The 22468-nt window shown below is 39.0% G+C and overlaps 1 protein-coding gene across 1 annotated transcript in view; it reads right to left on the reverse strand.

The window, feature by feature from the left end:
- CPLX4 (complexin 4) overlaps window positions 1–21869 on the reverse strand; it is a 76172-nt gene extending 54303 nt beyond the window's left edge. The window contains exon 1 of the mRNA XM_053700419.1: window positions 21703–21869. Within this exon, the coding sequence (XP_053556394.1) occupies window positions 21703–21869 (167 nt within the window). The remainder of the gene's footprint in view (window positions 1–21702) is intronic.
- Between the last annotated feature and the right edge of the window lie 599 nt (window positions 21870–22468).

The raw sequence follows: 22468 nt of genomic DNA on the forward strand, positions 1-22468 counted from the left end.
AGGCATAAAGGGTTCTGCCTGAACCAAACCTTATTTTAATTCCTCACTTTTTATATTTCTACACTCTCTCCTTTTATTTAATATACATAAAAGTGAAGAATTAGAGCTTATTATGTGTCAGTATGGGAATTGTATACTAGCAAAACTTAAAGGAATAAATCAAAAAAGAGAAAACACCAGTAGATACAGAAAGTTATATAACTTAGGTGGCAGCAGGGCAATGTAAATTGTTTCCCAGCTGTTCATAAAAATTTATGAATAGACCTAGCGTTGTAAGTGTGGGAAATAAAGGTATATAAATTTAACGTCAGTGCTCCCTCAATAATCGTATGTGTATACGGGTGCCCTCTCTCCTTTCTTTTAGAGTGAGTACAGTCGTTAATAGGAAAAAAAAAAAGAAAAAAAACCCTCTGATGTATTGGGTAAATCACTAAGCTTGAGTGCTAAGAACTTGGTACCTAAATACGACTTCTTTACAGTAGAGATTCTTGTAAAGTGTAGAGATTTTGATACTAATAATGGAGAGCCATAACAGTTTACAGTTTACCCCTAATATTAGTGGTTATTATTGCTGATTTAAATCAATTCAACAACTTTACTTACTGGCTCAGTAAACAAGAGTTACATAAAATACTAAGCAAAAGAAAACTTAAGCTTAAAATGCCATTGTAATTTTAGTTACACAAAAAAATTTTTCCTCAGCCCTCCGCACTTATTACTGAGGTGCCTGAATCTAGATAAGTAAAAAAAAAAAAAAAAAAAAAAAAAAAAACTCTCTGGGCAAGTGTCCCAGTGAATTATAAGTCCTCTAATATTTCAAGGATAGAAAGAGGGCTTTATTTGCCCCGGGTCCCAGTTTTTCGCTGTATGTCCCTTGAGAACAGCAGAGATAGCCTGAATGTTGTACTACTGCTTTATTTCACTTTTCTCTATGTTCGCTTAGTAAGGAAAAAGGGGCAGATACTCAGCCAAGGAAGAAAAAGAGAAAGCCTTTTCTTTCCTTTTCCCTCTTCTCTCTCACTCTCCTTCTCCCTTGCTTCTATGTGTCCCAGTCCAGAATTATGCAGGGCTGAAAAATAATTACTTCTCAGGTATATTGTCTCTCCTCTGCTTTCATCTCCTTGTTTAGCTTTATATGTGTGCTTATTTTCGTATTGGGGGTGAGATATTCTTATTCCTATGCTTATCTATTTGACCCCAGTGTCCTCTTTTCAATTGAGGTATCAAGACCTCTGCACAAAAGGACTCACCTTCTCCTCCGCTACCCGGTCCTCCTTCTGTCTGGAAGTGGATGGTGAGCCAAGACAAGTGCGGTAACTCCGGCGGAGAAAGAACACTGCGGAGGTCTCCTGTCAGATAGTCTGGTGTCTGAAGATTCTTTGAGCAGCAGTCGTATCCCTCACCCCCTCTTGCGCAGCACCGGTGGGAGAGGGGGGGGGAAAGGCACAGACAGGAGACCCTCTGTAGCAAGTCTCCACCTCACACTGCTCTCGGCGTCCAACAGGATTCTCAATGCCTCCTCCCACGCAGCATGGGTGGGGGAGGAGGGAGCGCGAGCACAGTAAATCCCGTGGGAGCAGAGGTACCTTTTTCGGTAGTCCGCCGGTCTCTCTTTTCTTCCCGGAGTCCAGGTGAGTACACCCAATACAATTTTGAACACGAAGCGGGAGCGGAGGGAAAGGGAGTCTCAGATTCCAGCCGGTTGTAATAGCACAATGTAGCGTAGACTGGAACGGGGAGGAATTCAAGCGTTTAAGTCCATTTTTCTCAATGTGTTCCTTTTTTTCAGAGCAACCCCAAAGAGGGGAATGATTACTTAAAATGATGTTGAAAGTTTATTTAGTATAGCTGAGAACAAGTTATGGGTTCATTTCTGCAGCTAAGCAGTGGGTTGAATTTCCACTGCACGGCACCAGGGAAGTTGTCTCAAAGTGTCCAGGTAGCAGCCCCAGGTAGTGGGGAGGGGCAAAATTCCTACCGCCAGGTGCTGTGGGACTGGAGGGGAGAGCTCAGCAATCAGAACCTTGCTCCTCCTCCACCAGGTGCCTCCTAGAGAATGCAATTTTAAACAAACTTCAAACTTTCCAATTTACTTCTATTAACTAATTTGCTTTGTTCTCTTAGTATCGTTTGATGAAGTTGGAACAATGCACAACTGGAATCTAGCTGAACACATCATGTGAGCCAATAGCATGAGGCATATATGTGCAGTCACCAATCAGCAGCTCCAGAGATTACCTAGGCATCCTTTTCAGAAAATGATACCAAGAGAACAAAACAAATTAGATAATAGAAGTAAATGGAAAAGTTGTTTAAAATCACATGCTCTATCTAAATCATGAAAGAAAGAAAAAAGTAAATGTATGCTTACCTGATAAATTGATTTCTACTATGATACGACGAGTCCACGATTCATCCTTTACTTGTGGGGATATTATCCTCCTGCTAACAGGAAGTGGCAAAGAGCACCACAGCAGAGCTGTCTATATAGCTCCTCCCTTGACTCCACCCCCAGTCATTCGACCGAGAGGGTATAGGAAGAAAAAGGAGAAACTAAAAGGTGCAGGAGGTGACTGAAGTTTTAAATCAAAAAATATAATCTGTCTTAAATAGACAGGGCGGGCCGTGGACTCGTCGTATCATAGAAGAAATCAATTTATCAGGTAAGCATAAATTTACTTTTCTTCTATAAGATACGCCGAGTCCACGGATTCATCCTTTACTTGTGGGATACAACACCAAAGCTACAGGACACGGATGAACGGGAGGGACAAGACAGATACCTAAACCGAAGGAACCACTGCTTGAAGAACTTTTCTCCCAAAAATAGCCTCCGAAGAAGCAAAAGTATCAAATTTGTAAAATTTGGAAAAGGTATGAAGGGAAGACCAAGTCGCAGCCTTACAAATCTGTTCAACAGAAGTATCGTTTTTAAAAGCCCATGTGGAAGCCACCGCTCTAGTAGAATGAGCTGTAATCCTTTCAGGAGGCTGCTGTCCAGCAGTCTCGTACGCCAAACGGATGATGCTTTTTAGCAAAAAAGAAAGAGAGGTAGCTGTAGCTTTTTGACCTCTACGTTTTCCAGAATAGACTACAAACAGAGAAGATGTTTGACGGAAATCCTTGGTCGTCTGCAAGTAAAATTTCAGGGCACGGACCACGTCCAAGTTATGTAACAAACGCTCCTTCTTAGAAGAAGGGTTAGGACATAGAGAAGGAACAATAATTTCATGATTAATATTCTTATTAGAAACAACCTTAGGAAGGAATCCAGGTTTGGTACACAAAACCACCTTATCAGAATGGAAGATAAGATAAGGCGAGTCGCATTGTAATGCAGATAGCTCAGAAACTCTTCGAGCAGAAGAGATAGCAACTAAAAACAGAACTTCCCAAGATAGAAGTTTAATATCTATGGAATGCATAGGTTCAAACGGAACCCCTTGAAGAACTTTAAGAACTAAATTCAAACTCCATAGCGGAGCAACAGGTTTAAACACAGGCTTAATTCTAACCAAAGCCTGACAAAACGACTGAACGTCTGGGACATCTGCCAGACGCTTGTGTAGTAAGATTGACAAAGCAGAAATATGTCCCTTTAAGGAACTAGCTGACAACCCCTTCTCCAATTCTTCTTGGAGAAAGTACAAAATCCTAGGAATCCTGATCTTACTCCATGAGTAGCCTTTGGATTCGCACCAATAGATATTTACGCCATATCTTGTGATAAATCTTCCTAGTGACAGGCTTTCAAGCCTGAATCAAGGTATCTATGACCGGCACTGCCGAAACTAGTCAACCAGCCTGCATTCTTTTTACCTGTTTGCTGTGATGTTTTAATAGAAGAATAAAGATTTGACTTTTATGCACACAAGGATCCGACTGCTGCCTCATCTTTTGGACTTTATCTATGACCGACTCAGAGAATCCCGCTTAGATAAAATCAAGCGTTTAATCTCCAGGCAGTCAGCCGCAGAGAAACTAGATTTGGATGTTGGAACAGACCCTGAATGAGAAGGTCCTGTCTCAGTGGCAGTTTCCACGGTGGCTGAGATGACATTTCCACCAGATCTGCATACCAAGTCCTGTGTGGCCACGCAGGTGCTATCAAAATTACCGAAGCCCTCTCCTGTTTGATTCTGGCAATCAGACGAGGAAGGAGAGGAAAAGGAGGAAACACATAAGCCAGGTTGAACGACCACGGTACTGCTAGAGATTCTATCAGTACTGCTTGAGGATCCCTTGATCTGGACCCGTAACAAGGAAGTTTGGCATTCTGACGAGATGCCATCAGATCCAATTCTCGTGTGCCCAATTGATGAATCAATTGTGCAAACACCTCCAAATGGAGCTCCCACTCCCTCGGATGAAAAGTCTGATGACTGAGAAAATCTGCTTCCCAGTTCTCTACTCCTGGGATATAGATTGCTGATAGATGGCAAGAGTGGCTCTCTGCCCATCGAATGATTTTGGAAACCTCTATCATCACTAGAGAACTCTTTGTTCCCCCTTGATAATTGATATACGCCACAGTCGTGATACTGTCCGACTGGAATCTTATGAATTCGGCCGAAGCCAGCTGAGGCCACGCCTGAAGCCGCGTTGAATAGCGCTCTCAGTTCTAGAATATTTATCGGAAGGAGAGCCTCCTCCTGAGTCCACACACCCTGAGCCTTCAGGGAATTCCAGACTGCACCCCAGCCCAAGAGGCTGTGTCCGTCGTCACTATGACCCATGCTGGCCTGCGGAAGCACATTCCCTGGGACAGTTGATCCTGTGACAACCACCAGAGAAAAGAGTCTCTGGTCTCTTGATCCAGATTTATCTGAGGAAATAAATTTGCATAATCCCCATTCCACTGTCTGAGCATGCATAGTTGCAATGGTCTGAGATGCAAGCGAGCAAACGGAACTATGTCCATTGCCACTACCATTAGTCCAATTACCTCCATACACTGAGCCACTGACGGCCGAGGAATGGAATGAAGTGCTCGGCAGGTGGTTAAGATCTTTGATTTTCTGACCTCCGTCAGAAAAATTTTCATGTCTACCGAGTCTATCAGAGTTCCTAGGAATGGAAGAGAGGGACAAGTGAACTCTTCTTTATGTTCACCTTCCACCCGTGAGATCTTAGAAAAGCCAACACGATGTCCGTGTGAGATTTGGCTAGCTGGAAAGTTGACGCCTGAATCAAGATATCGTCCAGATAGGGCGCAACTGCTATGCCCCGTGGCATTAGCACCGCCAGAAGGGACCCTAGCACCTTTGTGAAGATTCTGGGAGTGTGGTCAACCCGAAAGGAGAGGGCCACAAACTGGTAATAGCTTGTCCAGGAAGGTGAACCTGAAGAACTGGTGATGATCTTTGTGGATAGAAATGTGAAGATACGCATCCTTCAAATCCACGGTGGTCATATATTGACCCTCCTGGATCATTGGCAAAATTGTCCGAATGGTCTCCATCTTGAATGATGGGACTCTGAGAAATTTGTTTAGAATTTTGAGATCTAAAATTGGTCTGAAGGTTCCCTCTTTTTTGGGAACCACGAACAGATTGGGAGTAAAACCCCTGCCCCTGTTCTGCTTTTGGTACTGGCAGATTACATCCATGGTATATAGGTCTTCTACACAGCGTAAGAACGCCTCTCTTTTTGTCTGGTTTACATACAAACGTGAAAGATGAAATCTCCCCCTTGGAGGATAGTCTTTGAATAATCCTGAAGTCTCTTGCCCAAGCCTGAGCGAAGAGAGAAAGTCTGCCCCCTACTAGATCCGGTCCCGGATTGGGGGCTTCCCCTTCATGCTGTCTTGGTAGCAGCAGCAGGCTTCTTGGCCTGTTTACCTTTATTCCAGGTCTGGTTAGGTCTCATTCTATTTGTCTTATCCTGAGGAAGGGCATGGCCTTTTCCTCCAGTGATGTCGGAAATGATCTCCTTCAGATCAGGCCCGAATAGGGTCTTACCTTTGAAAGGAATAGCTAATAGCTTCGATTTTGATGATACATCAGCAGACCAGGACTTAAGCCATAACACTCTACGCGCTAAAATGGCAAAACCTGAATTCTTTGCCGCTAATTTAGCCAGTTAAATAGTGGCATCTGTAATAAAAGAATTATCTAGCTTGAGAGCCTTAATTCTATCTAAAATATCATCTAATGGGGTCTCAACCTTAAGAGACTCCTCTAGAGCCTCGAACCAAAAAGCAGCTGCAGTAGTTACAGGAACAATGCACGCTATAGGTTGTAGAAGATAACCCTGATGAATAAACAATTTCCTTAGAAGACCCTCTAATTTTTTATCCATAGGATCTTTGAAAGCACAACTGTCCTCAATAGGTATAGTTGTATGCTTAGACAATGTAGAAATAGCTCCCTCCACCTTAGGGACCATCTGCCACGAATCCCCAATGGTGTCAGATATGGGAAATATTTTCTTAAAAGTAGGAGGGGGAGAGAACGGAATGCCTGGTCTATCCCATTCCTTAGTAACAATATAGGGACTGGAAAAACATTAGTGTAAGAAGGGACCTCTAGATATCTATCCATTTTACACAATTTCTCTGGTGGAATTACAATAGGGTCACAATCATCCAGAGTCGCTAAAACCTCCCTGAGCAACAAGCGGAGGTGTTCAAGCTTAAACTTAAAGGCTTTCATATCTGAGTCTGTTTGAGGGAACATATTTCCTGAATCAGAAAACTCTCCCTCAGACAGCAATTCCCCTACCCCCAATTCAAAACATTGTGAGGGTACATCGGAAATGGCCAATAAGGCGTCAGAGGGCTCAGCATTTACTCTAATACCGGACCTACTGCGCTTCCCCTGCAAACCAGGCAGTTTAGATAATACCTCTGTGAGGGTAGTAGACATATCTGCGGCCATATCTTGCAGGGTGAAAGAATTAGACGCACTAGAAGTACTTGGCGTCGCTTGGGCGGGCGTTAAAGGTTGTGACACTTGGGGAGGAGTAGATGGCATAACCTTATTCTCTTCTGACTGAGAATCATCCTGATACATACTTTTATCAGCTAAAATATGTTCTTTGCAATGTAAGGCCCTTTCAGTACATGAGGGACACATTTTAAGTGGGGGTTCAACAATGGCTTCTAAACACACGGAACATTGGCTTTCCTCAATGTCAGACATGTTAAACAGGCTAGTAATGACCACAAACAGGCTTGAAAACACTTTATTTTGTGAAAAAATAACAATCTGAAAAAACGGTACTGCGCCTTAAGAGAAAAAAAGCATACAATTTTTCCAAAACAGCCTTAAAACAATAAAAATGATCTCAATTTATCTCCCTTTTTTTCTCTTTTTTTTTTTTTTTCGGGAGTATAAAATGTATATCTACAACTTCTAAATATGTGAACTTGAGATGTAATATACCCCCAATGTCCTTCTCCTTTGTTTCTTTTTTCTTTACCCTCATGGATTTCCTTTTTCAATAAAAATATATATATATATATATATATATAAAAAAAAAAAAAATTATCTAAATTTTATGGTAAAAGCATCCCAACTGTTCAGCTAAGTTTGCCCCCACAAGGAAAGGAAAAATGTTATGCTATAAAACGTTTATTTCAAATAAAAGACACCCCCTGCACCTCTGTAAAATCGGATTAAACCTTCGATTTGGCCCAATACTGTTCTAAAAGGCCCACCAGAGTTGGAGCTTGCTGCTTGCCTCGGAAAAACAACTGCGCAACTGAGGCACGAAAATAGGCCCCACCAATTTCACTCGATGTCTCACAGCCTAAAATAACCGCACCAGAGCGGTCTAAAAACTAGCCATGTGGGTTCATATACCCCTAAATGAAGCCATGTGTACCCTCTTATATTCAATAAAGTATAAAAAAAAAGTCTCTCATAAAAAATGTTATCTGTAACTCCCAGTCATGAAAACGTTTGCCCTCAAACATCATAACATCAGTGTCAACCATTTTTTATAGCCCAATATGCAAGTTCAGTAATACCCCCTCTTTATACTTTAGGATTACTGCTTACCCTTTCCCTCATGGGGATACTGTCAGCCAATTCTGAAATAGCACAGTCTCTCCAGAAAAAAATGACTGAACATACCTCACTGCTTATAGCATGAAAAACGTTCCTCACACTGAAGTTTCTTAAAGGGACAGTCTACACCAGAATTTGTATGGTTTTAAAAGATAGATAATCTCTTTATTACCCATTCCCCAGTTTTGCATAACTAACACAGTTATATTAATATACTTTTAACCTCTGTGATTATCTTGTATCTAAGCCTCTGCAAACTGCCCCTTTATTTCAGTTCTTTTGACAGACTTGCAGTTTAGCCAATCAGTGCCTGCTCCCAGATAACTTCACGTGCACGAGCACAGTGTTATCTATATGAAATACGCGAACTAACACCCTCTAGTGGTGAAAAACTGTAAAAATGCATTCTGAAAAGAGGTGGCCTTCAAGGTCTAAGAAATTAGCATATGAACCTCCTAGGTTAAGCTTTCAACTAAGAATACCAAGAGAACAAAGCAAAATTGGTGATAAAAGTAAATTGGTAAAATTGTTTAAAATCACATGCTCTATCTGAATCATGAAAGTTTATTTTGGCCTAGACTGTCCCTTTAAGTACTCCTCAGCCATTCTGTGGGAACTACTTTGGATCTTAGTAACAACTGCTAAGATCATCAGCCTCCAGGCAGAAGTCTTCATCCATCTGCTGCCTGGGAGAAAATAGTACACACCGGCACCATTTAAAATAAAAAAACTCTTGCTTGAAGAAAATAAAAACTAACATTTTATCACCTCTTTCACTTTACCCTTCCTATTACTTAGAGTAGGCAATGAGAATGACTGGGGGGTGGAGTCAAGGGAGGAGCTATATAGACAGCTCTGCTGTGGTGCTCTTTGCCACTTCCTGTTAGCAGGAGGATAATATCCCCCAAGTAAAGGATGAATCCGTGGACTCGTCGTATCTTATAGAAGAAAAATGTGTTTCATGTCCCTTAAATTTACTATGCTCTCTAGTAAGCTACCATATCAGGTACATTTTACCCACCATTAGATCTCAATTAGGCCTCACGGTTATTAACAATGTGCTGCCTATAAGCAGCCAAAATGTTGTCGCTTGCAGCCTTGCATGCAGCAACAGCAGCTGCTGTGTCACAAGAGTTAGTCATGTCTATGAAAAGCAGCCGATAAAAGCTGTAACTAACCAGTCACATCTGCTGTTCAGCTGCCACTACAATATTTTTTTCAGTAAGTTGAATGAGCCAGACATAAGCATTTATTTTATTAATAATTTTTTTAACGTATTAGAGTAAAGCTGGCAAGATGCCCTGACTGCATTGAGCAACTAATGATAAGGGATCAATTGGTGAATCTATAAAGAAGCTTAAAGGGACAAAAAAAAAAAAAAAATGTTCTTTCCTGATTCAAATAGAGCACACAATTTTAAGCAACTTTCTAATTTACTCCTATTATAAATCTTTCTTCATTCTCTTGCTATCTTTATTTGAAAAAAGCAGGAATGTAAGCTTAGGACCCAGTAGCAGTTGCCGCTCATTCTCCTTCATTCGCACAGATTATGGCCACATCACCCGGATCAGCACCCTGTTTGCCTGTCACCCAGTCAAGTGAAAGCACCTTCTTTCCAGCCGCCTATTGGATTATCGTATCCGGGTGACCTTTGTTTCCTGAATCTGATCCAGTTTTCACTTGGAGCCAGGAGGGGGTGAGCTGATACAGCCGAGATATCAGCTTGATACTACTAGCACATAAGGGTGCTATTGCCAAATGTGAGTGCCCATTTGGCTATCATTTTGTTTATCTGCTATTGATCTGTTGATCTACACATGAGGTGCCCCCCTGTTATGTGCTTGCTTTACATGTAAGCATTGGAGCCGGGCCATTTTTGGTTCAGCACCTGGGTAGCGCTTGCTGATTGGTGGCTAAATGTATCTACCAATCATCAAGCGCTATCCAGGGTCTGAACCAAAAATGGGCAGTCTCCTAAGCTTACATTCCTGCTTTTTCAAATAAAGATAGCAAGAGAACGAAGAAAATGTATAAAAGGAGTAAATTAGAATTGCATGCTCTATCTGAATCATGCAAGAAGCCATTTGGGTTTTGTATCCCTTTAAAAAAAGCTTCTTCATTAGGTCTTCGGATAAGGCAATGCTAAGGGGTGTTGGGTTTTTCTTAAAGGGACAGTAAACACCAGAATTTTTGTTGTTTAAAAAGATAGATAATCCCTTTATTACCCATTCCCCAATTTTGCATAACCAACACAGTTATAATAATATACTTTTTACCTCTGTAATTACCTTGTATCTATGCCTCTGCAAACTGCCCCCTTATTTCAGTTGTTTTGATAGACATGCATTTTTAGCCAATCAGTGCTCGCTCTTAGGAGTTTCACGTGCCAGAGCTCAATGTTATCTATATGAAACACATGAACTAAAACCCTCTAGTGGTGAAAAACTGTCAAAATGCTTTCCGATTAGAGGCAGTCTTCAAGGTCTAAGAAATTAGCGCATGAACCTCCTAGATTTAGCTTTCAACTAAGAATACCAAGAGAACAAAGCAAAAACATAATTTATGTAAGAACTTACCTGATAAATTCATTTCTTTCATATTAGCAAGAGTCCATGAGCTAGTGACGTATGGGATATACATTCCTACCAGGAGGGGCAAAGTTTCCCAAACCTTAAAATGCCTATAAATACACCCCTCACCACACCCACAATTCAGTTTAACGAATAGCCAAGAAGTGGGGTGATAAGAAAAAAGTGCGAAAGTATATAAGGAATTGGAATAATTGTGCTTTATACAAAAAAATCATAACCACCACAAAAAAGGGCGGGCCTCATGGACTCTTGCTAATATGAAAGAAATGAATTTATCAGGTAAGTTCTTACATAAATTATGTTTTCTTTCATGTAATTAGCAAGAGTCCATGAGCTAGTGACGTATGGGATAATGACTACCCAAGATGTGGATCTTTCCACACAAGAGTCACTAGAGAGGGAGGGATAAAATAAAGACAGCCAATTCCTGCTGAAAATAATCCACACCCAAAATAAAGTTTAATGAAAAACATAAGCAGAAGATTTAAACTGAAACCGCTGCCTGAAGTACTTTTCTACCAAAAACTGCTTCAGAAGAAGAAAATACAACAAAATGGTAGAATTTGGTAAAAGTATGCAAAGAGGACCAAGTTGCCGCTTTGCAAATCTGATCAACCGAAGCTTCATTCCTAAACGCCCAGGAAGTAGAAACTGACCTAGTAGAATGAGCTGTAATCCTATGAGGCGGAGTCTTACCCGACTCAACATAGGCAAGATGAATTAAAGATTTCAACCAAGATGCCAAAGAAATGGCAGAAGTTTTCTGGCCTTTCTAAAACCGGAAAAGATAACAAATAAACTAGAAGTCTTTCGGAAAGACTTAGTAGCATCAACATAATATTTCAAAGCTCTAATAACATCCAAAGAATGCAACGATTTCTCCTTAGAATTCTTAGGATTAGGACATAATGAAGGAACCACAATGTCTCTACTAATGTTGTTGGAATTCACAACTTAGGAAAAAATTCAAAAGAAGTTCGCAACACCGCCTTATCCTGATGAAAAAATCAGAAAAGGAGACTCACAAGAAAGAGCAGATAATTCAGAAACTCTTCTGGCAGAAGAGATGGCCAAAAGGAACAAAACTTTCCAAGAAAGTAATTTAATATCCAATGAATGCATAGGTTCAAATGGAGGAGCTTGAAGAGCCACCAGAACCAAATTCAAACTCCAAGGAGGAGAAATTGACTTAATGACAGGCTTTATACGAACCAAAGCTTGTACAAAACAATGAATATCAGGAAGAATAGCAATCTTTCTGTGAAAAAGAACAGAAAGAGCAGAGATTTGACCTTTCAAGGAACTTGCGGACAAACCCTTATCTAAACCATCCTGAAGAAACTGTAATATTCTCGGTATTCTAAAAGAATGCCAAGAAAAATGATGAGAAAGACACCAAGAAATATAAGTTTTCCAGACTCTATAATATATCTCTCTGGATACAGATTTACGAGCCTGTAACATAGTATTAATCACAGAGTCAGAGAAACCTCTTTGACCAAGAATCAAGCGTTCAATCTCCATACCTTTAAATTAAAGGATTTCAGATCCTGATGGAAAAAAGGACCTTGAGACAAAAGGTCTGGTCTTAATGGAAGAGTCCACGGTTGGCAAGAGGCCATCCGGACAAGATCCGCATACCAAAACCTGTGAGGTCATGCCGGAGCTACCAGCAGAACAAACGAGCATTCCTTCAGAATCTTGGAGATTACTCTTGGAAGAAGAACTAGAGGCGGAAAGATATAGGCAGGATGATACTTCCAAGGAAGTGATAATGCATCCACTGCCTCCGCCTGAGGATCCCGGGATCTGGACAGATACCTGGGAAGTTTCTTGTTTAGATGAGAAGCCATCAGATCTATTTCTGGAAGTTCCCCCATTTGAACAATCTGAAGAAATACCTCTGGGTGAAGAGACCATTCGCCCGGATGCAACGTTTGGCGACTGAGATAATCCGCTTTCCAATTGTCCATACCTGGGATATGAACCGCAGAGATTAGACAGGAGCTGGATTCCGCCCAAACCAAAATTCGAGATACTTCTTTCATAGCCAGAGGACTGTGAGTCCCTCCTTGATGATTGATGTATGCCACAGTTATGACATTGTCTATCTGAAAACAAATGAACAACTCTCTCTTCAGAAGAGGCCAAGACTGAAGAGCTCTGAAAATTGCACGGAGTTCCAAAATATTGATCGGAAATCTCACCTCCTGAGATTCCCAAACCCCTTGTGCCGTCAGATACCCCCACACAGCTCCCCAACCTGTAAGACTTGCATCTGTTGAGATTATAGTCCAGGTCGGAAGAACAAAGAAGCCCCCTGAACTAAACGATGGTGATCTGTCCACCATGTCAGAGAGTGTCGTAAAATCGGTTTAAAGATATAAATTGAGATATCTTTGAGTAATCCCTGCACCATTGGTTCAGCATACAGAGCTGAAGAGGTCGCATGTGAAAACGAGCAAAGGAGATCGCATCTGATGCGGCAGTCCTAAGACCCAACATTTCCATGCATAAGGCTACCAAAGGGAATGATTGTGACTGAAGGTTTTGACAAGCTGATATCAATGTTAAACTTCTCTTGTCTGACAAGGACAGAGTCATAGACACTGAATTTATCTAGAAACCTAAAAAGGTTACCCTTGTCTGAGGAATCAAATGAACTGATTGGTAAATTGATCCTCCAACCATGAACTTGAAGAAACAACACAAGTCGATTCGTATGAGATTCTTCGAAAATGAGAAGACTGAACAAGTACCAAGATATCGTCCAAATAAGGAAATACCAAAACCCTATTCTCTGATTACAGAAAGAAGGGCACCGAGAACCTTTGAAAAAAATTCTTGGAACTGAGGCTAGGCCAAACGGTAGAGCCACAAAACTGGTAATGCTTGTCTAAAAAGAGAATCTCAGACACTAAAAGTGATCTGGATGAATCGGAATATGCAGATACACATCCTGTAAATCTATTGTAGACATATAATGCCCTTGCTAAACAAAAGGCAGGATAGTCCTACAGTAACCATCTTGAATGTTGGTATCCTAACATAACGATTCAATAATGATAGATCCGGAACTGGTCTGAAGGAATTGACCTTCTTTGGTACAATGAAGAGATAAAATAAAACCCCAGCCCCTGTTCCAGAACTGGAACTGGCATAAATACTCCAGCCAACTCTAGATCTGAAACACATTTCAGAAATGCTGAGCCTTTGCTGTGTTAACTGGGACACGGGAAAGAAAAGAATCTCTTAGCAGGAGGCCTTAACTTGAAGCCAATTCTGTACCTTTCTGAAACAATGTTTCTGAAACCAGAGATTAAGAACGGAATTGATCCAAATTTCTTTGAAGAAAACGTAATCTGCCCCATACCAGCTGAGCTGGAATAAGGGCCGCACCTTCATAGGTACTTAGGAGCTGGCTATAGGTTTCTATAAGGCTTGGATATATTCCAAACTGGAAATAGTTTCCAAACTGATACCGCTCCTGAGGATGAAGGATCAGGCTTTTGTTCCTTGTTGTGAGGAAAGGAACGAAAATGATTATTTACCCTGGAAAGAAAAGGAAAGCAAACTTGACTTAGAAGACATGTCAGCATTCCAAGTTTAATCCATAAAGCTTTTCTAGCTAAAATAGCTAGAGACATATACCTGACATCAACTCTAATGATATCAAAAGATGGTATCACCAATAAAATTATTAGCATGTTATAGAATAATAATAATGCTATAAAATTATGATCTGTTACTTGTTGCGCTAAAGCTTCTAACCAAAAAGTTGAAGCTGCAGCAACATCCGCTAAAAATATAGCAGGTCTAAGAAGATTACCTGAACATAAGTAAGCTTTTCTTAGAAAGGATTCAATTTTCCTATCTAAAGGATCCTTAAATGAAGTACTATCTGCCGTAGGAATAGTAGTACATTAGCAGGAGTAGAGACAGCCCCATAACCTTAGGGATTTTTGTCCCAAAAAACTCTAATCTGTCAGATGGCACAGGATATAATTTGCTTAAACGTCTAGAAGGAGTAAATAAATTACCCAAATTATTCCATTCCCTGGAAATTACTTGAGAAATAGCATCAGGGAGATAAAACACTTCTGGAATAACTACAGGAGATTAAAAAACCTTTTTTAAACGTTTACATTTAGTATCAAGAGGACCAGAATCCTCTATTTCTAATGCAAATAACACTTCTTTAAGTAAAGAACGAATAAATTCCATCTTGAACAAATACAAAGATTTATCAGCATCAACCTCTGAGACAGAAACCTCTGAACCAGAAGAACCATTATCAGTATCAGAATGATGATGTTCATTTAAAAATTCATCTGAAAAAAGAGAAGTTTTAAAAGACTTTTATGTATACTAGAAGGAGAAATAACAGACATAGCCTTCTTAATGGATTTAAAAAATAAAATCTCTTATGTTATCAGGAACACTCTGAAAATTAGATGTTGACGGAACAGCAACAGGTAATGTAACAGTACTAAAGGAAATTTTATCTGCATTAATAAGTTTGACATGACATGCAATACAAATAACAGCTGGAGAAACAGATACCAAAAGTTTATAGCAGATACACTTAGCTTGGTAGCTCCAGCACTGTGCAGTGATTTTCCTGAAGTATCTTCTGACTCAGTTGCAACGTGGAACATCTTGCAATATGTAAAAGAAAAAAACAACATATAAAGCAAAATTGATCAAATTCCTTAAATGACAGTTTCAGGAATGGGAAAAAAATGCCAGTGAACAAGCTTCTAGCAACCAGAAGCAATAAATAATGAGACTTAAATAATGTGGAGACAAAAATGACGCCCAGATTTTTTAGCGCCAAAAAAGACGCCCACATTATTTGGCGCCTAAATGCTTTTGGCGCCAAAAATGACGCCACATCCGGAACGCCGACACTTTTGACGCAAAAAAAACGTCAAAAAATGACGCAACTTCCGGCGACACGTATGACGCCGGAAACAGAAAAACATTTTTGCGCCAAAAAAGTCCGCGCCAAGAATGACGCAATAAAATGAAGCATTTTCTGCCCCCGCGAGCCTAACAGCCCACAGGGAAAAAGTCAAATTTTTTAAGGTAAGAAAAAATGATTGAAACAAATGCATTTATCCCAAATATGAAACTGACTGTCTGAAAAATAAGGAATGTTGAACATTCTGAGTCAAGGCAAATAAATGTTTGAATACATATATTTAGAACTTTATAAATAAAGTGCCCAACCATAGCTTAGAGTGTCACAGAAAATAAGATTTACTTACCCCAGGACACTCATCTACATGTTTGTAGAAAGCCAAACCAGTACTGAAACGAGAATCAGCAGAGGTAATGGTATATATAAGAGTATATCGTCGATCTGAAAAGGGAGGTAAGAGATGAATCTCTACGACCGATAACAGAGAACCTATGAAATAGACCCCGTAGAAGGAGATCACTGCATTCAAATAGGCAATACTCTCCTCACATCCCTCTGACATTCACTGCACGCTGAGAGGAAAACCGGGCTCCAACTTGCTGCGGAGCGCATATCAACGTAGAATCTAGCACAAACTTACTTCACCACCTCCATCGGAGGCAAAGTTTGTAAAACTGAATTGTGGGTGTGGTGAGGGGTGTATTTATAGGCATTTTAAGGTTTGGGAAACTTTGCCCCTCCTGGTAGGAATGTATATCCCATACGTCACTAGCTCATGGACTCTTGCTAATTACATGAAAGAAATTGGTAATAAAAGTAAATTGGAAAGTTGTTTAAAATCACATGCCCTATTTAAATCATGAAATATTTTTTGTGACTTTACTGTCCCTTTAATAAAGGTTTTTTGTTGGTAATTTATGGTTATGTGCTGGGACAGGGGTTAAGTGTTGGGTGGGTTTACAATACACATCTTTACTTTTCAACCACTTCCAGCGGAGGCAAAGTAAAGACTAAGGTATATGTGAGGTGGGAGGGTTTTATAGAGCTATTGGGGTTTGGGAATCTTTGCCTCCTCCTAGTGGTATAGAAGAGTAATGCCCAAGAGTAATGGATCGTGGACTCCCACCATCTGTATGAAAGAAAATGAGATATGACCATAAATATGGAGCTACTACACCAAAGTTGCAGTTCTATAGTGATTCTGGGGATTGTTACATACAACTAAATGTCTTTAAACTCAATAACTCCATGCATTCCCAGCACTGTATCTATCTTAGGTGATATATTTTCTGTATTGAGTTCCCAAATATATGCTGATAATGAGTGACAGCCTAACAGGGCAACTACTGATCAGTTCTGTCAGATAAATGACTCTTGCCTACACAATAAATGTTATGGGCTTCAACTCCAAAAAACTATTTAAAGGAATAGTCTAGTCAAAATTAAATGATTTAGATAGGGCAGGCAATTATAAGCAACTTTCTAATTTATTCCTATTATCAATTTTTCTTCATTGTCTAGGTATCTTTATTTGAAAAATTAAGAATGTAAGCATAGGATCCGGCCCATTTTTGGTTCGGTACCTGGGTAGCGCTTTCCGATTGGTGTCTAAATGTAGCCACCATTTAGCAAGCGCTACCCAGATGATGAACCAAAAATGGTTCGGCTCCTACGCTTACGTTCAAATAAAGATACCAAGAGAACTAAGAAAAATTGATAATAGGAGTAAATTAGAAGGTTGCTTAAAATTGCCTGTCCTATCTAAATCATGAAAGTGGGAGTATTTTAATGGTCCCATAGGACTTGTCCTGGACCTTAAGCGCTGATGGTATAGTTGCTTTGATTTTTGTATTTAAAACTCTTTTTTATGATTATTTCATGTGAAAAAAATGTGTAAAATGTGTCTGCCTTGCAGATTTACAGCTATTCACAGCCTTGATAATTGGGGATACCACACCAACACCTCTATTGCATCACACTGGATCTTCCTATTGTTGATGGGACCTCAGTCAGTTACAGCCAGGTATCTGGGATTGCAGTTAATCTAGTTCCAAAGGTCAGTTAATTTTTTAACACAAAAAGCTCTAAAATATATCAAACAATGTATAGAAATCTTTATATATATATATATATATATATATATATATATATATATATATATATATATATATATATATATAAAATCCGTAATGAAGAAAATAGCACAAGGTGACAGTGTCTTAAAGGGGTAAGGAATGAACTATAACATAAACAAAAAACATATCATAGTATGTGTTTATAATAAAGAACAGATGAAAAATATACACAGCAATGAAGATGGAAATAAACAGTTGGTCAGAAATCCATCAGTATTAGCAGTGGAGAGAAAAGATTATGCTGAGAGGTAACTGATCTAAAGTCTAGAATGAGAGCAAACCACAGCAAATACATGTCTGAGAATGCTGACAATAATCCTTAGCGGCTACTTTTATGTATACTGTGATACAGGCTAACAGATATTTTAGACAAGCTGACTCCATTTAATTTACATTCTCAATAAATAATATTTTCTTTTTCTTATTTTTAAAATTGCTCTAGGTTAAATTCAGTGTACATCTTAGGTTGTTTTCATACAAATAGAGTTTATAGAGCTCTGTTTATCAAGCTGCATTTGCAAGCAACCACAAGAAGCAGCAATCGATAGATGCTGTTGGTGAGCCCTGCTCTTGCGTAATTGGTTGCCCAAAGGCAGGGGGAGGGGCTGGGCAAACACTTGCTTGTGCAAAGGTAAAGGACTATAAAATGCAGTACCATTCATAACCAACAAATGCATTATAAAAAGACAATGCAATAACACTTAGGCCGATAAACCTTAAGCTGTGTTTACATTGTTGCTAATAATCGGTAATTGTTGTAAAGCACTTCAAATTTTGGCTCTCAAAATCTCACATCATCTATCATTTTATACCCAGTTTACATGCTTTTGCATTATGTTTTAACAGCAAGGTGATAAGCACAAATCAGCCATTTTCCCCATATTTGAGACACTGAATGATGTCATCGGATTGAAATAGTCCATTGGTAGTGGGCGTTACTGATATTTAAAAATGTCTATGTATTTCATATACATATTTGTGATATCCATATAGCCAATGTGATACCTAGGAAACAAAAGTGTGTGAATATGTATGTATGTGTAAGTGTGAGTGCACATATGTACAGTATGTCTATCTATAGCTGTGTGCAGTGTTTTTATCTTATATTTCAATTCAACACCATAGTATATAACTAGGTAAAGAGCTCAACTACTTAAGCAGAGGTTTAGTGCACATTCTGCTTGGCACTCTGCGGTAGCCATGAGTTTTTCAGTGCCCTCAAAGAAGTCTATTATGTGATGGATTTAGCTTTCCAGAGCTACCTGGCATCCAGATGGTAGCTCACTGTAGACTTTCAATCGGCTAATAAAAAATACTTTCAACTTGTAATATGAGCACAACGATAAAACCACTATTGATTTAACATGAATTATATTAGCGCACAATAGCGCTAATATTTTTGCGCTCCACTAATCTAACCAACTATGTTCTGCAACCATGAAGAAAAGATAGCTCTTCCTATTAATATCAAAACAAATTCTGGATGTTAAAACAAATTTGAGCGGGTTATGTAAAGAACAGTAGTGTATGTATATGGAAAGGTCTGTACCATGAATGAAAACATTCTGTTGGTAAATTCTACAATATGCAAAGCTTCAATGTTGAAAAAACTTAAGTAGAGTGGAGATGCAGAACGTATAATCTATCTGGGGTGTAAACAAAAGTGTTGTGTGTTGTGTTCTATATTCAAACTGTGTCTTGGTAATTTCTATATTATTCTATGCAGGGACATTAAACACTAAATACATTTCATGCACCTCCCTCTAATTATGGGTGCCGCCATTTTAAAAACCTAGGTTACACTGGTATCTGAAAGAGAGTTGCTGCTCATGCGCAAACACATCACTAATTCACTACTGGATTGTAGTGAAAGCTAGATTTCATATTGTTAGCACCCACAACTAGATGGAGGCAGGGAATAACCTCAGTACTATACTTATTAAATGTAATTAGTAATGGAGAAATGAGGGAGCAACACAGTAGCTGGAGAGTTTGGAGACCTATTGGTTTACATTTACCGGCTGCTTTTCCAGCCTCTCCAGCCTAACCAATTTACTCCAATTGCCATGCTCCTTTCACTGTAACCTACTCATCCCTCCAATATTTATTTACTGTCTCCACAAAATAATATGATACTGGAGGGGTGACTGTAAAATGCTGGAGAGGCTGCTAGTGAATCTAGCCCAGTAAAGAGAAACTGTAATGATCGCCAGTACTACCCACACAGTGACAGACCAATTAAAGGGACAGTCTAGTCAAAATTAAACTTTCATGAATCAGATAGGGCATGCAATTTTAAACAACTTTCCAATTTACTTTTATGATTGAATTTGCTTTGTTTTCTTGGTATTATTTTTTGAAAGCTAAACCTAGGTAGGATCATATGCAATTTTTTAAGGCCATGAAGGCCACCTCTTGTCTAAGTGCATTTTCACTGTTTTTCTCAGCTAGACGAAGCTAGTTCATGTGTGCCATAAAGATAACATTGTGCTCACTCCTGTGGAGTTATTGATTGGCTAAAACGCAAGTCTGTCAAAGAACTGAAATAAGGGGGAGACTGCAGAGGCTTAGATACAAGGTAATCACAGAGGTAAAAAGTATATTAATATAACTGTGTTGGTTATGTAAAACTGGTGAATGGGTAATAAAGGGATTGTCTATCTCTTTAAACAATGAACATTCTGGAGTGTACTGTTTAATATAATTCTTTATTTAAAAGGTACATTTTCTAAATAAACAATAACTGACATGTTTGATGGAAATTTGTATCTGGGCTTCTCAAATATATTAACAGCTATAGCTTTTCTCCAGCAAATAAGTATCATTATGCACAATTATGGTATTACTTGCTGATTAGTACTTCTAATAAAAACAAAAGAATATAGTTTTCTTTAACTAATAACTTGAGTGATTTTAATTGACGCACCTTTCCTAAACAAGAGACATTAACCTGTTACTGGCCTCTAGTTCATCACAATCCAGAATAACGGTGTGCTTCTCTACAGGTTAATAGACCATCACTTGGGAAACATAAATGGCTCAAGTTTCACCTATAACCTCCTAAGTTGAACGCTTTTAGAATGCTGGCTTTCTTCTCCCAAGACACCACCAAAATGTTTATTCACCCACTAGTCTTGCCTTTAACTGAAACTTAATTCTTAGTGACATTCTTCCTAATGTCTACTCACCAGCTAAGTCTACAAACTCTTCATTTTCAAACTCGTCTTTAGATTTGCCCAAATCCCCCTACCTGCCACCTAAATCTGTCTTCTCCCATTATTTCATCTTCGCTCTTATAGAGTGGAACACTCTACCTCTATCCAACAAACTTCTCTTCACAGCTTTTTGAACACCCACCTATCTAGAGAATCTTACCATCAACCTTCTAAAAATTCTGCAAAACAATATATCACCAAAATAAACTTCTGCTGGATCCTACTCCACTGAAGAATTCTCTAAGCAACACAAATGCCCTCTGTCCCATTCAATTGTAAATCTTTAAATTGCAATCTCTTCAAAGCAGGGTTCATCTCCTTGTGTATTGAAGGGCCCTTCTAATACAATAATAAATGCGCAATTTTATTAGAATATTTCATTATTGTACAAATACTAACCAGCAATTATTTTTTAATACCCCGGAAATAGGTTTAACATATAGTTAAATTCCCTCTCAGGAGCTGCAATGCAACCCTGTCCATTAGCAGTATTAAGGACACCTTTTTGCAAGGGTCAAACATAGTTTCTAGTAAACATTCATTCAATAATAACAACATGCTTTAATGAATCAGAGCATTTTATTATTGCATTTAAAGGTATCTGTGATCGTCATTGTTATATATAAGTATTGATTCTTAATATTGTATTGTAATTGTGAATAAGTGTAATGAGTTATATTCCAGATTGCTCATGTATTCATCACTATTTAACATTGTGGCCCTTTACACATAAATTATAGTAATGTATTATGAATCATAATAATGATAACCTGTACCACATTTAACTCAATAGAATGTCCTTTCATATGACAGTTGACTACTTACTGTTCTTCAACCAGTTGCCTTTGATATTCCTCATATTCCTCTCGGGTCATTCCTTGAGCTGCTGCCGGGTCAGAAACCTCACTGTCTTCTTTTTTTTCTTCACTGGTGCCACCTAAACCAAAGCTTTTCATCTGACTGCTGACCATGCTCTTTAATAAGAAAGACATGGTTTTCAATGACCAATCATAAAACCAACAGCTAAATAATAAGACAAATTCCCCCCTGGCACAAAAAACTTCTGCAAAAGCAATGTGTGCAGATGCCTCAGCTTGTCAGGGGCTCAGAGATACCGAGAACGATATGCCAAAAATGGTTTGTCAGCCATAATCTGGATTAGAGGGTGAACTGTTTAGTATACAGAGGCAGATGGTTCAGATTACCTCAAAAATCATTAGATGTTGCTGCCTACTTTTCATAGAAATACTTTAAGCTAATTTTTATAGTATAGTACCATATCCTGTCCTTCATTACATTTACACTAAATGCAGTTATGGAAAGGGATTATAGGTTTTTAATTTAGTGTTTAAAGGGACATTAAACCCAATTTTTTTTCTTTCATGATTTAGAAAGAGCATGCAATTTTAAACAACTTTCTACCTTACTTCTATTATCTAATTTGCTTCATTCTCTTGATATTCTTTTCTGAAAAGCATATCTAGATAGGCTCAGTAGCTGCTGATTGGTTGCTGCACATAGATGCCTCATGTGATTGGCTCTCCCATGTGCATTGCTCTTTCTTCAACAAAGGATATCTAAAAAATTAAGC

This window comes from Bombina bombina, chromosome 2 (genome assembly GCF_027579735.1).
Source record: "Bombina bombina isolate aBomBom1 chromosome 2, aBomBom1.pri, whole genome shotgun sequence".
NCBI lineage: Eukaryota > Metazoa > Chordata > Amphibia > Anura > Bombinatoridae > Bombina > Bombina bombina.